At 45.4% G+C, this 14387-nt stretch overlaps 2 protein-coding genes across 2 annotated transcripts in view; both read right to left on the bottom strand.

Annotated features, from left to right (window-relative positions):
* The window catches only part of APOLD1 (apolipoprotein L domain containing 1), a 39331-nt gene extending 35216 nt beyond the window's left edge, over nucleotides 1-4115 (bottom strand). The window contains exon 1 of the mRNA XM_010946446.3: nucleotides 3905-4115. Within this exon, the coding sequence (XP_010944748.1) occupies nucleotides 3905-4003 (99 nt within the window). The 5' untranslated portion in view covers nucleotides 4004-4115. The remainder of the gene's footprint in view (nucleotides 1-3904) is intronic.
* A 3636-nt stretch (nucleotides 4116-7751) lies between these two features.
* Nucleotides 7752-12820, bottom strand: CDKN1B (cyclin dependent kinase inhibitor 1B). The gene is made up of 3 exons (XM_010946445.3): nucleotides 11871-12820; nucleotides 11209-11338; nucleotides 7752-9089 (listed from the first exon to the last, which is right to left on the bottom strand). Exons 1-2 carry the CDS (start codon nucleotides 12343-12345, stop codon nucleotides 11217-11219), a joined length of 597 nt encoding a protein of 198 aa, XP_010944747.1. The 5' UTR covers nucleotides 12346-12820; the 3' UTR covers nucleotides 7752-9089; nucleotides 11209-11216.
* Between the last annotated feature and the right edge of the window lie 1567 nt (nucleotides 12821-14387).

Here is a 14387-nt window from a genome sequence, read left to right as displayed (position 1 = left end):
TTCTTTATTTATCAGGGAAATTAGCCCTTTGATATATGGGTTGCCAGCATTTTTCCCAGTTTGCCATTGTCTTTGCATATGGGTGTGAGTGTTACTGATTTAGTACCACAAACAATTCCAGACCAGGTCCTTTCTAAGATAATTAGAGACGGCCGTAAACCCAATAAATGCCTTATTTTTCAAACTTTGTTTTAAATTGTGCCAAAATATACATAAAACTTACTATTTCAATCATTTTTTGCAGTATGTTTTCTGTTTATTAAATTACCCCCCCCCCATTATTTGTTCTTCTTAAGGGTAACAATAGCAGTAATTAAAAATGAGAAAATATATTTACAAGGTCAGTATAGTGCTGGTTGTGGTTACTTGAGAATCCAAAATAAGAACTGAATGTCTGTTAATTATACATACAATGGTTATTATTTATTATATACTGTGCTAAGTTCTATACACACAGTTTCCCACTGAATGGTGTTACTAACCCTATGAGAGAGCTATAAGCATCCTCATTATATAGCTAAAGAAACAGAAACTATAAAAGGTGAGGTAACTTGTAAAAGGGTCTCACAGGCAATAAGTTAGGTAACTCAAGCAGTCTCATTCCAGAGCCTCAATAAGGATGGGCTACAGAACACTGTGAGATTTTTTCTTTTTAACATTTTTTTGATTGAGTTATAGTCATTTTATAATTGTGAGATTCCTTTAGATGGAACATGGATGAACTTTAAAATTATCCCAGTACAGTAGTTCCCCCTTATCTGTTTTCACTTTCCTCAGTTTCAGTTACCCGCAGTTAACAGGGGTCCGGATATATTAAATGGAAAATTCCAGAAATAAACAATTCATAGGTTTTAAATTGCAGGCCCTTCTGAGTAGCATGATGAAATCTCTCGACAGTCTTGCTCCATCCTGCCCAGGACACAGATCATCCCTTTGTCCAGTGTATCCATCCTGTATATGCTACCCACCCCTTAGTTCAGGAAAAAACATAGCATATACAGGGTCTGGTGCTATGCTGTTTCAGGCATCCGGGGGGGGGGGTGTCTTGGAACATATTACCCATGGATATGGGGGGACCACTGTACTTACATATTTATTTATTTAACTATTGTAGTTAATTACAATGTAACAAAATTTACCGTTTTAACCGTTTTTAAGTGGCATTAAGTACATTCACATTGTTGTGCAACCATCACCACTATGTCATCATCTTTTGACTTTCTGTGGCAGGTTTTGTCATGCAGAACATTTTAATTTTTATGTCATTGAATTTATGAATATAAAGGTAAATCCAAAAGGATCACGACAAGGTCATGATTCTGGAGAGATTTAGATTATGGATTTTATGTGCTGTGTCATGCTTAGACCTTTCTCACTCTGAGATTATATTTTTAAAAATCCTCTGAGATCGCTTCTAGTATGTCTATGGTTTCTTTCTTTTCTTTTTTTTTTCTTTTCTTTTTTTTAATTTCACTCTTTAATCCTTCAAGAATTTATCTGGTATGAAGTGTGAGATACGGATCCCACTTTATATTTTAATGCCAATAGGAATTACATTTGCAACTAGACAAAATTCATTTTAAATCCATATTGGAAGCGGGTGGGTATAGCTCAGTGGTAGAGTGTATGCTTAGCATGCACAAGGTCCTGGGTTCAACCCCCAGTACCTCCATTAAAAAAAATAATAATAATAAACAAATCCATATCGTGGGAAAAGACAAGCAGAAGCAGCCAGGAAAATTCTGAAAAGAAGAGTAAAGGTACTGGTTGGAGTATAGAGGATTAGTGCTATGAGTAATTAAAACTATTCTAAATCAAATCTATTCTGGGGGAGGGAATAGCTCAGTGGTAGAGCACATGCTTAACATGCACAAGGTCCTAGGTTCAATCCCCAGTACCTCCTCTAAATAAATAAACCTAATTACCTACTCTCCCTCCAAGAAAAAATCCATACAAATTTAAAACAACAACAACAACAACAACAAAAAACTATTCTAAACAGTAATTAAAATAATATGATCCTTAGTGTTTAAACTAATCAAACAATGGAACAAAATAGGATGATCAGAACTTACCAGAACTCAGTATAAAGGTTCAAATTTAACATAAAAGGTATAAATTTACTGCCATTTTTATCATGGTGACTATTCCTATCCCAAAACATGGCACACATTTTCACTTGTTCCCATCTTCTGTCAGAGATACAACCTGAGAAGGAGAACACTGCTCCACCTCCCCACAGCTTTCCTCTCTGCTGACAAGAGGTAGTGAAACGTTACCGGTGGAGACTCTGTCTGGGGTCTAAATTTTCCCCCAGAGTCACTCCTAACATATTGGACTTCACAGGTTTTCTATATATATACTGTTGAAAGCTGTGACCAAGTCTGATTTAATCAGACATATCTGTACCATATTAACATCATCTGGGCTAAAAACCAATACTAAGTGTCAAAGATTAAACAGTAGGTGTCAGGTTTTGGCAGAATTCTTTATAAAGGTTCCCAAGGCTGAATTTGGGCCTTAATTAAACTTGGAAAGTTAGGATGGCAGCCAGAAGTTACCACCTACTCCTCAGTATTATAGCCACCGATCTCAAAGATGGGGCTTTGAATTACCATAGGTGTTGGTCTAGAATAGCAACGTCCAAATGGAAGTGCAGTGTGAGTCATATCTATAAATTAAAACTGTCTAGTAACCACACTAAAAAAAAAAAAGATGAAACAAATGTAGCATTTTAACCCAATACACCAAAAATACAATTATTTCAACATATAATCAAAATAAAAATTATTAATGAGATATTTAACATACTTTTTCATACCAATTCTTGGAAACCTCGAGTATATTTCACATTTACAGCACATCTCAGTTTGGACTAGTCACATTCAAGTGCTCAGTAGGTGCAAATGGTTTCTGCCTACCATACTGGCCAGTACAACTCTAGAAAATGGTAATGAGCAAGGGAAATTGCTTAATTTAGTAGAAACCCAGAAACTCCAAGGTTGGAAAAACAGTATCTCAAGGGTCTGGAACAGAGTTTTATAATCACTAGCCCTAATGTTCACTTGATATTTGAATCTTTTCCAGATGTCCCTATCAAGGGTCATCCAGACTAGTGCTTGAGTGGCACTTCCAGGGGTGAGGAGATCACTGCTTCCAGAGGCTAGCCAGTCCATGGGGGGCGGGGGAGCAATCTTAACTCAAAAAATTCCACTCTAAGGGCACGAGCAGGTTGCTTTATGGTGGTCTGTGCAGTTTAGTTGGTTTGGAGTAAACTTAAGGTTGGGTTAAGAAGTACGGGGGGATTTTAGAACTAAAATATGGACTGTAGGTTGGACAGGATGGGAACTGTTACACTGAAGGCTGGGACTGGACATCTCATTAAAATTGTCAGCTACACTGCAAGAAAAGTAACAGACCCCCCAAAACTGTATATATGCTAACTTCATTAACCTGGAGATACAGTGATTTGGAGAATGATTTGAATTATTAAAAACTTTAAAATTTTTCACAGTACAGTAAAACATCACTGGGTAATAATTAATGAAGAATATCACTTGCATTAGACCTGTATTACAAGGAACATCCTAAATCGTACTTTATCAAAGAAATTAATTCCAGACCCAGAAATCAGAATCACTTCCAAAGTCTTAGTTCCTATCTCGATTTTAACATTTTCTTTACTCAAAAACACCCTGGAAACCACAGACAGGGAAAAAAAATTTTAATTCAGTAAAAATGACACTGCCTGAATTACGATAAATTCTGATTGGGTGGCGCTTGAAATAATACATTTTTGCTGTATTTGTGTTTCTTCTGTTAGTTTCTTCCCCTCCCCCTCCTTGGAAATGAGAAGGTGTTCTTTTCCGGGCCACCTTCACCCTCCCGCCCTCCCCAGTTCTACCTTTCCAGGGCAGGGGAAAGGTGCATCCTCGCCAGGGCTCCTGCCAGCGCCTCCTAGTACCTCTGGCCAGCAGCCGGTGAAACGACGCGCCCCGGACATCCATTAACGTTTTATACTACACTCTGCCCTCGCCGGAGCATCTCCAGTTTTGCTGACTGGGGCTCCACGCTGCGCGACCCGCCCGCACCCTATCAACCGCAATTCGGGGGGAAAATTTGGGACCAGAAGCTCCACCCACTCTCCTCCCTCCAGCCTCCACAAAACCGGCTACAACACCCCACCTCGGGCTGCCGAAGTAGGTTTCGTCACACAATCTGGGGCACAGTATTTTTTACAAGAAAACAGGCATCCAAAAAAAAAATTCAAACTGCCCTCGCGGGCCAATGGGGAAGAAGCGGGAGGTGGGCGGAGCCAGCGCGCGGCGGGCGGGGCGGGCGCGGGGGCTGGTACCGCAGGGGATTCGTAAAAACACGGCGGGCGCACGGTTTGGCTTTTTTTTTTTTTTTTTTTTTTTTTTTTCCTTTTTCTCCAAAACTAGCTAAAGCGCGAGACTCCGCCCGAAGCTGTAGCTTCTCGGATCCACCTTAAATCTTCAGTGGACTCGGCGCAGGGGTCAGTGGGCGCAGCCAATGCCAATCAAGTTTACAACCACCAGCACGGGAGGGAAAAAAGGAAAAAAAATCTTCAAGTTCCCTGGTCCGCACACACACTCACAGGGACGCACGCATACACGTCCGCAAGCACACAAAAGGAAGGCGGGGGTGGGGGACAGGCGCTCGAGAGAGAAAGGGGACATGTTTGCGAGACGCTCGCTCGAGGCTCAGCGCCCGTGGCCCGAGCGCTCGGGGAAGGCGCGCGGGAAGCGCGGCCCGGCCCTAGCGCCATGATGGTGGCCGCGGTTCGGAGCCCATTTTCGGGGGGGGGCGGGGGGAGCTGCAATGATGCAATCCCCCGTCCCCGCGTCCCGGCTGCGCGCCCTTGTCCCTGCCTTTTCTTCACGTTCCCTTTGAGGCGCGTCGACGTTTCGCGCCCATCACGCCTCGAATGTTTTTTGTGTTTTTCACTTGCTGATTCCTGCCTTCGCTATGTGTGACCCCACGCGAGACAGGCCCGGTACGCGGACAGCCGCACGGCGACTTGAGTTTACGTGTAAATGCTACACTTTCGGTTCTGCCGGGTCTGGCCGGAGCTGACCCCACCCCGCCCCACCCCCCACGCGAGCCGAGATCCAGGCGGTGCCCACCCCGAAGGGGGGATGTTTCTAGCGTGACCGTGGACTCTCTTCCCTTCCCCTCGCCCAGCTCTGCTCGCAGGATTTTTACCTTAATTTTGGCCGAGAGGGAGGGGAGCGGGCGTAGGGTGTGGCCCAGGTGAAAGAGATGGCAAACTTAAAAAAAAAGAAATTTATACTCTCAAAAACAGACCGGAGATTCTAGGCGAGTTTTAAATCACCTTTTTCAATTCAAAAAGGCTTCAGAAGAACAAGTGTCTATGTTCATGGGGATGAAGATGAAATGGCGAAGGCAGCCTTCCTCGGCCGCCGGGAAAGGTCGCTGCGCGCGGCCAGGACGGTGGGCGCACGGTGGCCTGAAAGGCCGCCCGCCCCGCTCCTCTCCTGTTGATTTCCACGGTCCCCTCCGTCCCTCAGTCATGCCCCTGGACCTACATTCTCCTAGTTCTTCTCTGCTCTGGTCCCCCGCACTGGGCAGCGGGGATGCGACGGGGGGACTTGGCAGAGCGGGTGTAAGGGAAGAAAGCGACCCCCGCGAGCGGCTGTAGCGCTCGACCTCTCGTGCGCGCGGCTGAGGCCCTCCTGGGCCGCTGGCGAGCGGAGAAGCCTTTCGAAATGCGCGGGGCTGCGGATCATTGGAGCCCGGGGTGGGGGTGGGAGCGGGCTGCTGCCCTGGAGGGTCCACGAATTCGGAAAGATTCTCCCCTCCGCTCAAATCCCCCAAGCGCCCCGGAGTTGGCGGAATACTGATGTGCCGGGTCTGACTGTAGAGAGGAATGAGAGCTTTCGCTTCTTTCTTAGCCCAAAGGAGAGATGATGGAGGGAGGCAAGTTTCGGAGAAACCGCCCAGCCCCGCTGCGCGGGCCGAGGCGCAGCCGCCCTCCGGGGCCTGCGGGCGCCCCGGGCGGGGGAACTGCGCGCAGCGACCCAGGCGGTGCGGGAGCTGCCAGTTGCAGACAAGGAGCAAGACTTAATAGTCTTTCCGTTCCAAGACCCCAGCCAGCCAGACCCCGCAACTGCCGCGGCGGACGGGCGTGGGACTGCGGGGCAGGGTGGGGAGACGACAGCGTAGTGGCCCGGGTAGCGGGGCAGGGGGTGGCTGGCGATGCGGCCGCATCTCCTCGGAGGGACGCCCGCGGCGGGCCCTGAAGTTCGGGGTCGGGAAGAGGACGCTCCGAATCCCGGGGAAGCATTTGGAGACTTGACACAGAACGGACGAAAGACGGACACGGTGACTTTGGGGGCTGCGTTCCTGTGAACGTGCCTGGCGCCGCAAGCATCCAACTTCTTCCTGACCCAGCTACTCCTAAAACAGTCTCAAAAAATTCACATTAAAGATGCCTATTTAGGAAAGAAACAGAGTATAAGCAGCAATTAGAAGAGGATTTTCTTTCCCGTCTATTAAAGATACTTTTTAAAGTACCCTTTTTGGCTCACAGAGACTTTATTTCATTATTTCCTGACTCTCCACTCCTTCCTCCCCATTTTGAATTGTTTTTCTTGCTTTCTCAGTCTCTTCCTGAAAAACACCCTGCCTTCGTGTTTTGAATAGAATCACAAAAACACCTTTAGTCTTTAATTAAAATAATACCTACTTGGAAGATGTGGCCCAGCCACAGAAGGACCTTCTTTTCCCTTCCCGGCAGAAGAGGAGAGTCAAACCTGCTTTTTTTTTTTTTTTTTTTTAAGCAATTTCGGGTCAAAGTAAGCTGAAATTATCTTGTTTAGAGCCCCTTTTGGGGTGCAGTAAATTAAATGCAAGTTATTTTGAGCAAAGTAGCTTAACCCAAATCCAGATTTTTGCGATTTAACCATTTGCAGATTCCTAGAAAAAATAATTTACTTTTACACCTTAGCCACATTTCCTAAGAGAGTTTGAAATTACAGGAATCATCCTAATAAATCTGATTCTAAAATGCCTTAATTTTTTTTTCTTATTTAAATAAAAAAATACCTGTCTCTGCTATGTGGATATGGGGTCCTAGCCCCTCAGATTTGGTATTGATTAACCAGTTTTGGGTTGTGTAGATTACAACCAAGAAATTTAGAGATTGAGGAATTTCTGTGTGATGACCAGTTCAATTCGAAGAATTCCTGTTATATCTAAATCAGTGTGGAATGCACACTCATTTCTAAAAGACCTATATATCTGAATATTTTGGACAAGAGGTGTAGATTAGATGGTCTGAACAATTGCTCAAATTCCTCACAACACTGCATGTGTAAACACAGAATTTAGAGAAGTCACCATGTTAGTTTCATTTTCAATCCTGCAAATGTGTGATCAGCCTACACTTATGTAAGAATTTTTGGTTCTGACACATTCATATCCTAGAAGACCTAAATATCTGAACTCACAATAGAGACTTTGACCATCTCATTAATATGAAAATGTGGCTTTCCTATTCTCCACTTCTAAAGCTTTGTCCACCCATACAGAGTAAGTGGAAAAGAGTGACCACTACATTCGGACCTACATAAAACATATCTGAATGGTGGGCCTGAATTATCTAGCTATTTGCCACTTCATATTATATTTGGGTAAATGTGACTGGAATGCTGGATTAAATACCTTAAGCTTGGTAAAGCACATTACATACAGCTCAACTCAATGAATAGCTATGGAAGTTTTCTTTATTGATTGCTTGATGTGTAACAATAATTGGAATCTTTTTCACACATTACAAAAAAATTATACTTGGCTCAGTATGCAATCTTTTAAGCATAGCCATATTATTTAACAGAAGAAAGGGGGGAAAACTACTCTACCCAATACAGCATTTACAAATGCACAAAACAGGCCACTTTGGCTTGTATATTTGTCTAGATTAAAAAAAAAATCTCTTTTTAACATAAATAAGTTAGTATAATTTTCAGTGTCTTTACAGAGTTATGTACACAGGTACACTTCAAACGGCTTTGTTTTATACACATACACAGGAAATGTAAAAATACTGTTTAAAGATGTAGTATCCGTTTCACTTGACCCCATGGGTGCTTTTCTCCATATGCACTGTCCTTAAAAAACACCACTTTCCCTTGGGCAAATCAACAAATAGGATGGGAAGCTTCAAATTAAAAATTATTTCATTATTTTTTATGTCAACTTACAGATCTTTAAAAATATCCAAGGATTTAGAATTATTTTGACTGTCTACATACCCTGAAGTGAAAAGAAAATTAAGAAATTTTCTCAGAAAATCTGATAAAAATTAGATGGTCAATTCTGAGCATTCAGAACTGCCCCCTATACATGCCAGATTTTTGCCCAGAATTACCTGGAGTGATTACCAAACTACTGAATAATTTAACTGGTAAATTCCAATTTTAAGGGAAATTGGGGAGAGCACTGAGGATCATTTTTTGTTGTTGTTCAAAAAAAAAAAGAGAAAAGTCTACATAACGGAATCATCAGAGCTCCCAAATGAGAAAAAGCTTCATGTAAAAATAAATAGCAATTATTTCCAGCCAGTGTTCAAATCTGGATGATTTTTTTAAATGAAGTATCAGTTCTCACTGAAAGGGACATTACATCTTTAAAGAAAACAACTCAAACACTTCCCCCAAGCTGCTTCTCTTCATGCAAGTCAAATATTCTCCTTGCTGTAAATCGAAGCAAGCTCTTCAAACCACCCCCACCCATGCCAATTCCTCAGCCCCACCCGGCCCTCCCTTCCCCAGAGTTTATGTGCTACATAAAAGATAAAAACTATATACACAGGTAGTACAATGAAGCAAATAAGGAAAAACCTAATTGCACAATGCTACATCCAATGCTTTTAGAGGCAGATGATTTAAGAGTGCCTAAAATTTTAGTGTTGTGTTGTTGCTGTTCAGTGCTTATATGGGATGTCCAATCCATGGAGTCAGCAATATGTATTTAAACTTTTAAATTTATATCTTCCTTGCTTCATCAAGCAGTGAAGTATCTGATCAACAAGGAAACACTCAGTTCTGCAAAAGAAACAAGAAGAAACAATTAGGAGAAAAGCACTAAGATAACATTGCCAATATATTACAGGAATTATTTTGCTACTGTCTTGGTTGGCAAATATCTGAGAGATGGAAAACAAAGAATGTACTAAAAGTTGGTGACTGGAGTCATCTCCATCCAGTATTTCTTTCACTGGATTCGTACTGTCCTCTGTGCTGTGTACTGCTGTCTGGAGCAGTGGTTCTCAACAGTGGGTAATTTTGCCCCCCAGGGGCATCTGGCAATGTTTGGAGACATTTCTGGTTGTCACACTGGGTGTGGAGGAGGGGTTGCTACTGGCATCTACTGGGAGAGCTCACAGAAGCTGCCAGAACATTCTACAACACACAGGACAGCCTCCCACAACAAAGAAATATTCGGCCCAAAATGTCAGTAGTGCAGAGGTTGAGAAACCCTGGTCTAGAGAATCGGGGTCAAAGATAGTAAGAAAGAACATGGACAGGAAAATTAAGAAACTGTTAACATTTCAGTATCAAAATTTTCTAAACTGGAAAAACAACTGGAATTACAACTTATAAAGGCTCTCCAAAGAAAATTCTGTTTGTCTTTTTTCTCCCTGAAGTATTCTAGTTACTTAGCCATATGCAGAACATACACATGAATGCTTGTGAAAAGGTCCTTACTACTACTTCCTGTATTCTCTGAACTGGCAATATTTACTAACAAGTGCCTCTCTGTATGTCAGAATGGGGCCAGATCAGAATCCAGTAGGTCTGATTCACTGTGGCTCATCTGATGAGCTGGGCCACAAGTCACAAACCAAGAGCCGCAGGTGTTAAGGTTACTTCAGAAAACTTTTTCACCCAGTTTACCTACTTCATATATAAGGAGTAGTATAGAGGTTCAATAGTGCCATTTAGCATTTGCTCTGGAAAATATCAGATGTATGTAACAAAGCCCTAGATATGATATTGACTTAAAAATAAACAAATTTGAATCCAACCTTCATCCCTGTTCTTTATTTTTAAATTTTTATAAATGAGGATTTTAAAAGTTAACACCAACATTTACTAGGATATCTTCATATGCGGGGCTATGAGTGTGTTTTGGGAAAAAAAGAGGTCGTGGTCCTTGTCTGTAAATTTACAAACTATTAATATATGTAGTTTAATCATTATGTAGACAAATCTATGTAAAGTTGGGGGCTGAATTATTCAAATTAGCTTTCCATGCTGATCATATTTTAGTAGGTGGAAAAATCTCCACTTCCCTTGTTCGGGGTAGACCTACCTTTGCCAGCCCTAATATCTTCTCTCCATTTCCCCCTACAAGTATCCAAATTATCCTGTTATAGCACAATTAGCATACACATGCTGACGTGTTCCTGGACTGCTTACTCTGGCAGAGTTACTTTAACTTCTGCTTTGCAACTTCAGTGTTATCAGAAATTCTGTTGGAACCTTAGTATTTTTGAGCCTTCCATTTTGGTTTTTTTCAGTACACAGGTTCCTTCTCTGTCCCCCAAACTTATCAGAAAATGGGGAAAGTGACAGTTTATGGAAATGATAAAGATAAAAGAAAGGAACATACCTCTCTTTTCACATTTCTAACCATTTGATTAACCAAATATGAGCCATTTGTACCTCACTTTTACCTCAATGTTAAATCTTTTATTTGCCATTTTGCCACGTATGGCTCAAAATGTGCTACCGAGTCAACTTGATCCTCTGGGAGATGAATTCTCATGGAGTGGGATGGAGGCAGACCCCCGCTCTTGTTCAGATGGAAAAAGAACCTATTGTTCCCAACATGTTTTGATGGGACTCTCAGGAAACTGACCTTCCTACCTACCAGGCCTTGGTTACAAGTACTTGCCTGGGACACTTGTTCTAGTCATTGGGTGCTTCAAAGGAAAACGATCTCAGGAGGTAAGAACACTGAAGAGTTACAGTATCCTTACACTGATTTCCAGCCTTCCACATTCTTACTTTTTTGACCTCACAAAATATAAACAAAATGAAACCCCACAAACTCGAATCTGCCAGCCACCACTAAGATCGGGCATCTTGGGGTCTGAAAACCAAGGAATTCCTGTAGCCCCATTCGGTGTCACTTATTTGCTCCTGTTAATCAACCCACCGAGCAGTTTACGTTTGACGCCTTCTGAGGCCGGGCTTCTTGGGCGTCTGCTCCACTGAACCCGCGTTGGGGGAACCGTCTGAAACGTTTTCTTCTGATCTGTTGGCTCTTTTGTTTTGAGGAGAGGAATCTAAGGGAGAGGGGGAATTTTTAAAAGAACACAAACAATCTTTATTAGAAAAAACAATAGCTGACAGAAGTTGGCCCACTAGTCAGGGGATGAAAACCCACCACCTCCACCCACAACCCTGGCTCTGTCATTCCCTGTGGCCTTTAAGGGCACAAAATGAGTTTGTTTTCACATAACAGAAAGTGTATTCTACTCCCCAAAGCTCTCTCTCCAAAGCGAAGAGGGAGGCCGTTGATAAACATCCCAACGTTGTCACCTACCGCTGGCAAGCGGGGAGGAGCCGCGATGTTTTCAGTTAGAGAAATTATCAGATAACACAATCTCAGGCTTCTGACTTAAAAGTCATAAACAGACAAGGAATCAGCTAAACAGCGTTTAAAACTTAAGAGTAGGAAAGTGCGCTCCCCAAGAGCTGAATCAGAATACGCTGAAAAGAAAGTTTGAGGTTAAGGACCCTCAAGCAGGGAAAGCAGTGCCGCAGACAAACACAAACAGACAGACAGACATTTTATGCATCTGGAAGGGTCATTACCGTCTGTGGCAGGTCGCTTCCTTATCCCAGTGCACTGCTCCGCTAAGCCCGTCTGGCTGTCCGGTGCATCAGTCTTTTGGTCTACCAAATGCGTGTCCTCTGAGTTGGCCTGGGACCCAATTAAAGGCACCGCCTGGCGGGTCCCGCTGACATCCTGGCCCTCCTGCGCCGGCACCTTGCAGGCGCCTTTGGGTGGCCGCGGGGGTCTGTAGTAGAACTCGGGCAAGCTGCCCTTTTCCACCTCTTGCCACTCGTATTTGCCCTCCAGGGGCTTGTGATTCTGAAAATCAAAATTCCACTTGAGCTGGTTGGCTTCTTCCATGTCTCGGCAGTGCTTCTCCAAGTCCCGGGTTAACTCTTCGTGATTGACCGGGCCGAAGAGGTTTCTGCAGGCCGAGGGCTTGGGGTACTCCGCCTGTCTGGCGTCCATCCGCTCCAGGCTCGGGCTCCCGTTAGACACTCGCACGTTTGACATCCTCCTCCCGGGGCTTGGCGACCGCCTCTCTCGCGCTCTCGCAAAACAAAACCGAACAAAGCGAAACGCCCCGACCCAGCCCGAGCCCCTCTTATAAACCCTGCGACTGCCCTCGGAGCCAAGAGAAACAAACACGGACGAGTAAGTGCCCGAGCGTCAGGAGCGCGCCGGGCTGGGGGAGGGGGCGAGGGGCAGCCCCGGCCAGGCAGCCCCGAGTCTCCGCCGATCAAGTGTACGGGCGAGCAGGAGGGCGGGGAGGGGAGGGGAGAGGAGCGGAGAGGAGGGAGGAGGGGGCAGAGCCAGTCCGAGTCCCGGCCGCTGCGAGCCCGCGGGTCCCGCCGACCGAGCGGCTCTCCAAACCTTGCCGGCGTCGGAGTCGCGGAGCGGCGAGAGAGTGGGAACAGGGGAGGGGGAGAAAAACACCCCGAAAAGACGAGCCCCCTTTTTTAAGTTGCCCAATATGGCGGTGGAAGGGAGGCTGACGAAGAAGAAGATGATTGACACCGCAAGTCTATTTAAACAGAGGAGGAGATCATTGGTCGCGGCGCCGGGAGCCGCCCCGCCGAGGCTGGCGAGCGCGGCCTTAAGGTGGCCCCGGCGCGGCCGCGGCGCCTCCCCGCTCCCCGCCTCCCGAGCGCGCCGCCGGGAGACTGGCTGGTCGCGTGACTGCTGGAGGTGTACGGCTGCCAGCAAACCTGCTCCGGCTGGCCTCGGAGAAATTAAAAATAAGACAAACAAACTCGCCAAACGGCTGGGAAGCCGGGGAGGGGCCTTTGTGGCGGGGCCGCCGGGGCGGCGGGTTCTGGTCCCGGCGCTGCGCGGGCCGGCGCGCGGCTGCTCTGGAGCCCAGACCTCCCGCTCCTCGCCCGGGAAACGGAGGGGCTGGACCAGAGGATCTCGAAGGTTGCCGGCAGCTCGTGCTGCGCCTCGCTGGCGATCTTGTTTTTCCCCACAGAATTTGCCGAGCGGGGGAGGTGGGTGGGGGTGGGAGGCTGGGGGGCGAGGCGGATGGTGGGATCTCTGCCCCCAGCTGGGCTCTCCCCCGGGGCCCCAACCGCTCGCGGTGCGGGGGAGGGATGCGGGGAGCCCCTCTGCCTGGGTCCAGTAGCTGGGGGTGCGCAGTGGTTAGCTCACTCTTAACCTAGAAGTATGTGCTATTCTAGGGGAGGCACGGGGCTTAGGGGGAAAGCCAACGAGGACGTCTTTCTATAAATTAGCTTGGAATAGACGCAGCATTTGTAATGTATTCTGAACTCCAGCGCTCCCTCAATAAAAATAAGAAAGGATTTCAAGATCAAAAACTCCACTGTTCTCCCGAGTCTCTAATAAACTTTGTAGCCATCTCAGACACATTTAGTTTTAAAAAGCGAGGTTACACCCCTGGCCCTGGTTCTTGCTTCCCAAGCACAGTTAAGGCCACTAACAGGCTGCGTGTGGGAACTCGTCTCGTTTTTGTATTTTTCAATCCTTTCCCGGGTTGTAGCAGTTTCCTCTACCTGAGTCCCGCCGCCAAATACAACAGCTCCTTCCTTCCTCCACCTTTCTCCCACCAGATTCACTTCTCCAGTCCACCCAGAACAACATTCAGATGCGAGTGAACGCTTTTAGAGGGCTACAAGTCGTTGAAGAGTGAAAGTAATCGGAAAGTCCAGAATGTGAAGTGATTTAAGAAACCACCACAACCGCGTCCTCACGTCTGATAATTATTATTTGGGCATCTCTCTACTCCCCTTTGCAGCTTGAAATTTACCTATCAATATGATCTTGAGCAAGGTGATGTAAGTTAAAACAAGATGCTTAGGGCTTTTATCTGAGACAGAGCTCAAAGGGTCTTTAACTGTCTTCCCCTATTCCACCCCCTCCCCCCCATCTTGGCCTGGATCAAAGTTACACATTTTACTGGAAACTAATCTCCAGTTCTAATACTAAACAACAGCAATGTTTTCTTAGGCATCTGTGCTACAGATGAGTTGACTTCTAACTTGTTTTCTTAACCACGTATTGTGTGTCCACTTTGTGTGCCTGCCTCACTTCGTACACTA

The sequence above is a fragment of the Camelus bactrianus genome, chromosome 34, assembly GCF_048773025.1.
Source record: "Camelus bactrianus isolate YW-2024 breed Bactrian camel chromosome 34, ASM4877302v1, whole genome shotgun sequence".
In the NCBI taxonomy this organism is placed as follows: domain Eukaryota; kingdom Metazoa; phylum Chordata; class Mammalia; order Artiodactyla; family Camelidae; genus Camelus; species Camelus bactrianus.
Note: the sequence above shows the minus strand (reverse complement) of the source record. Positions and strands in the feature narration are given on the sequence as shown.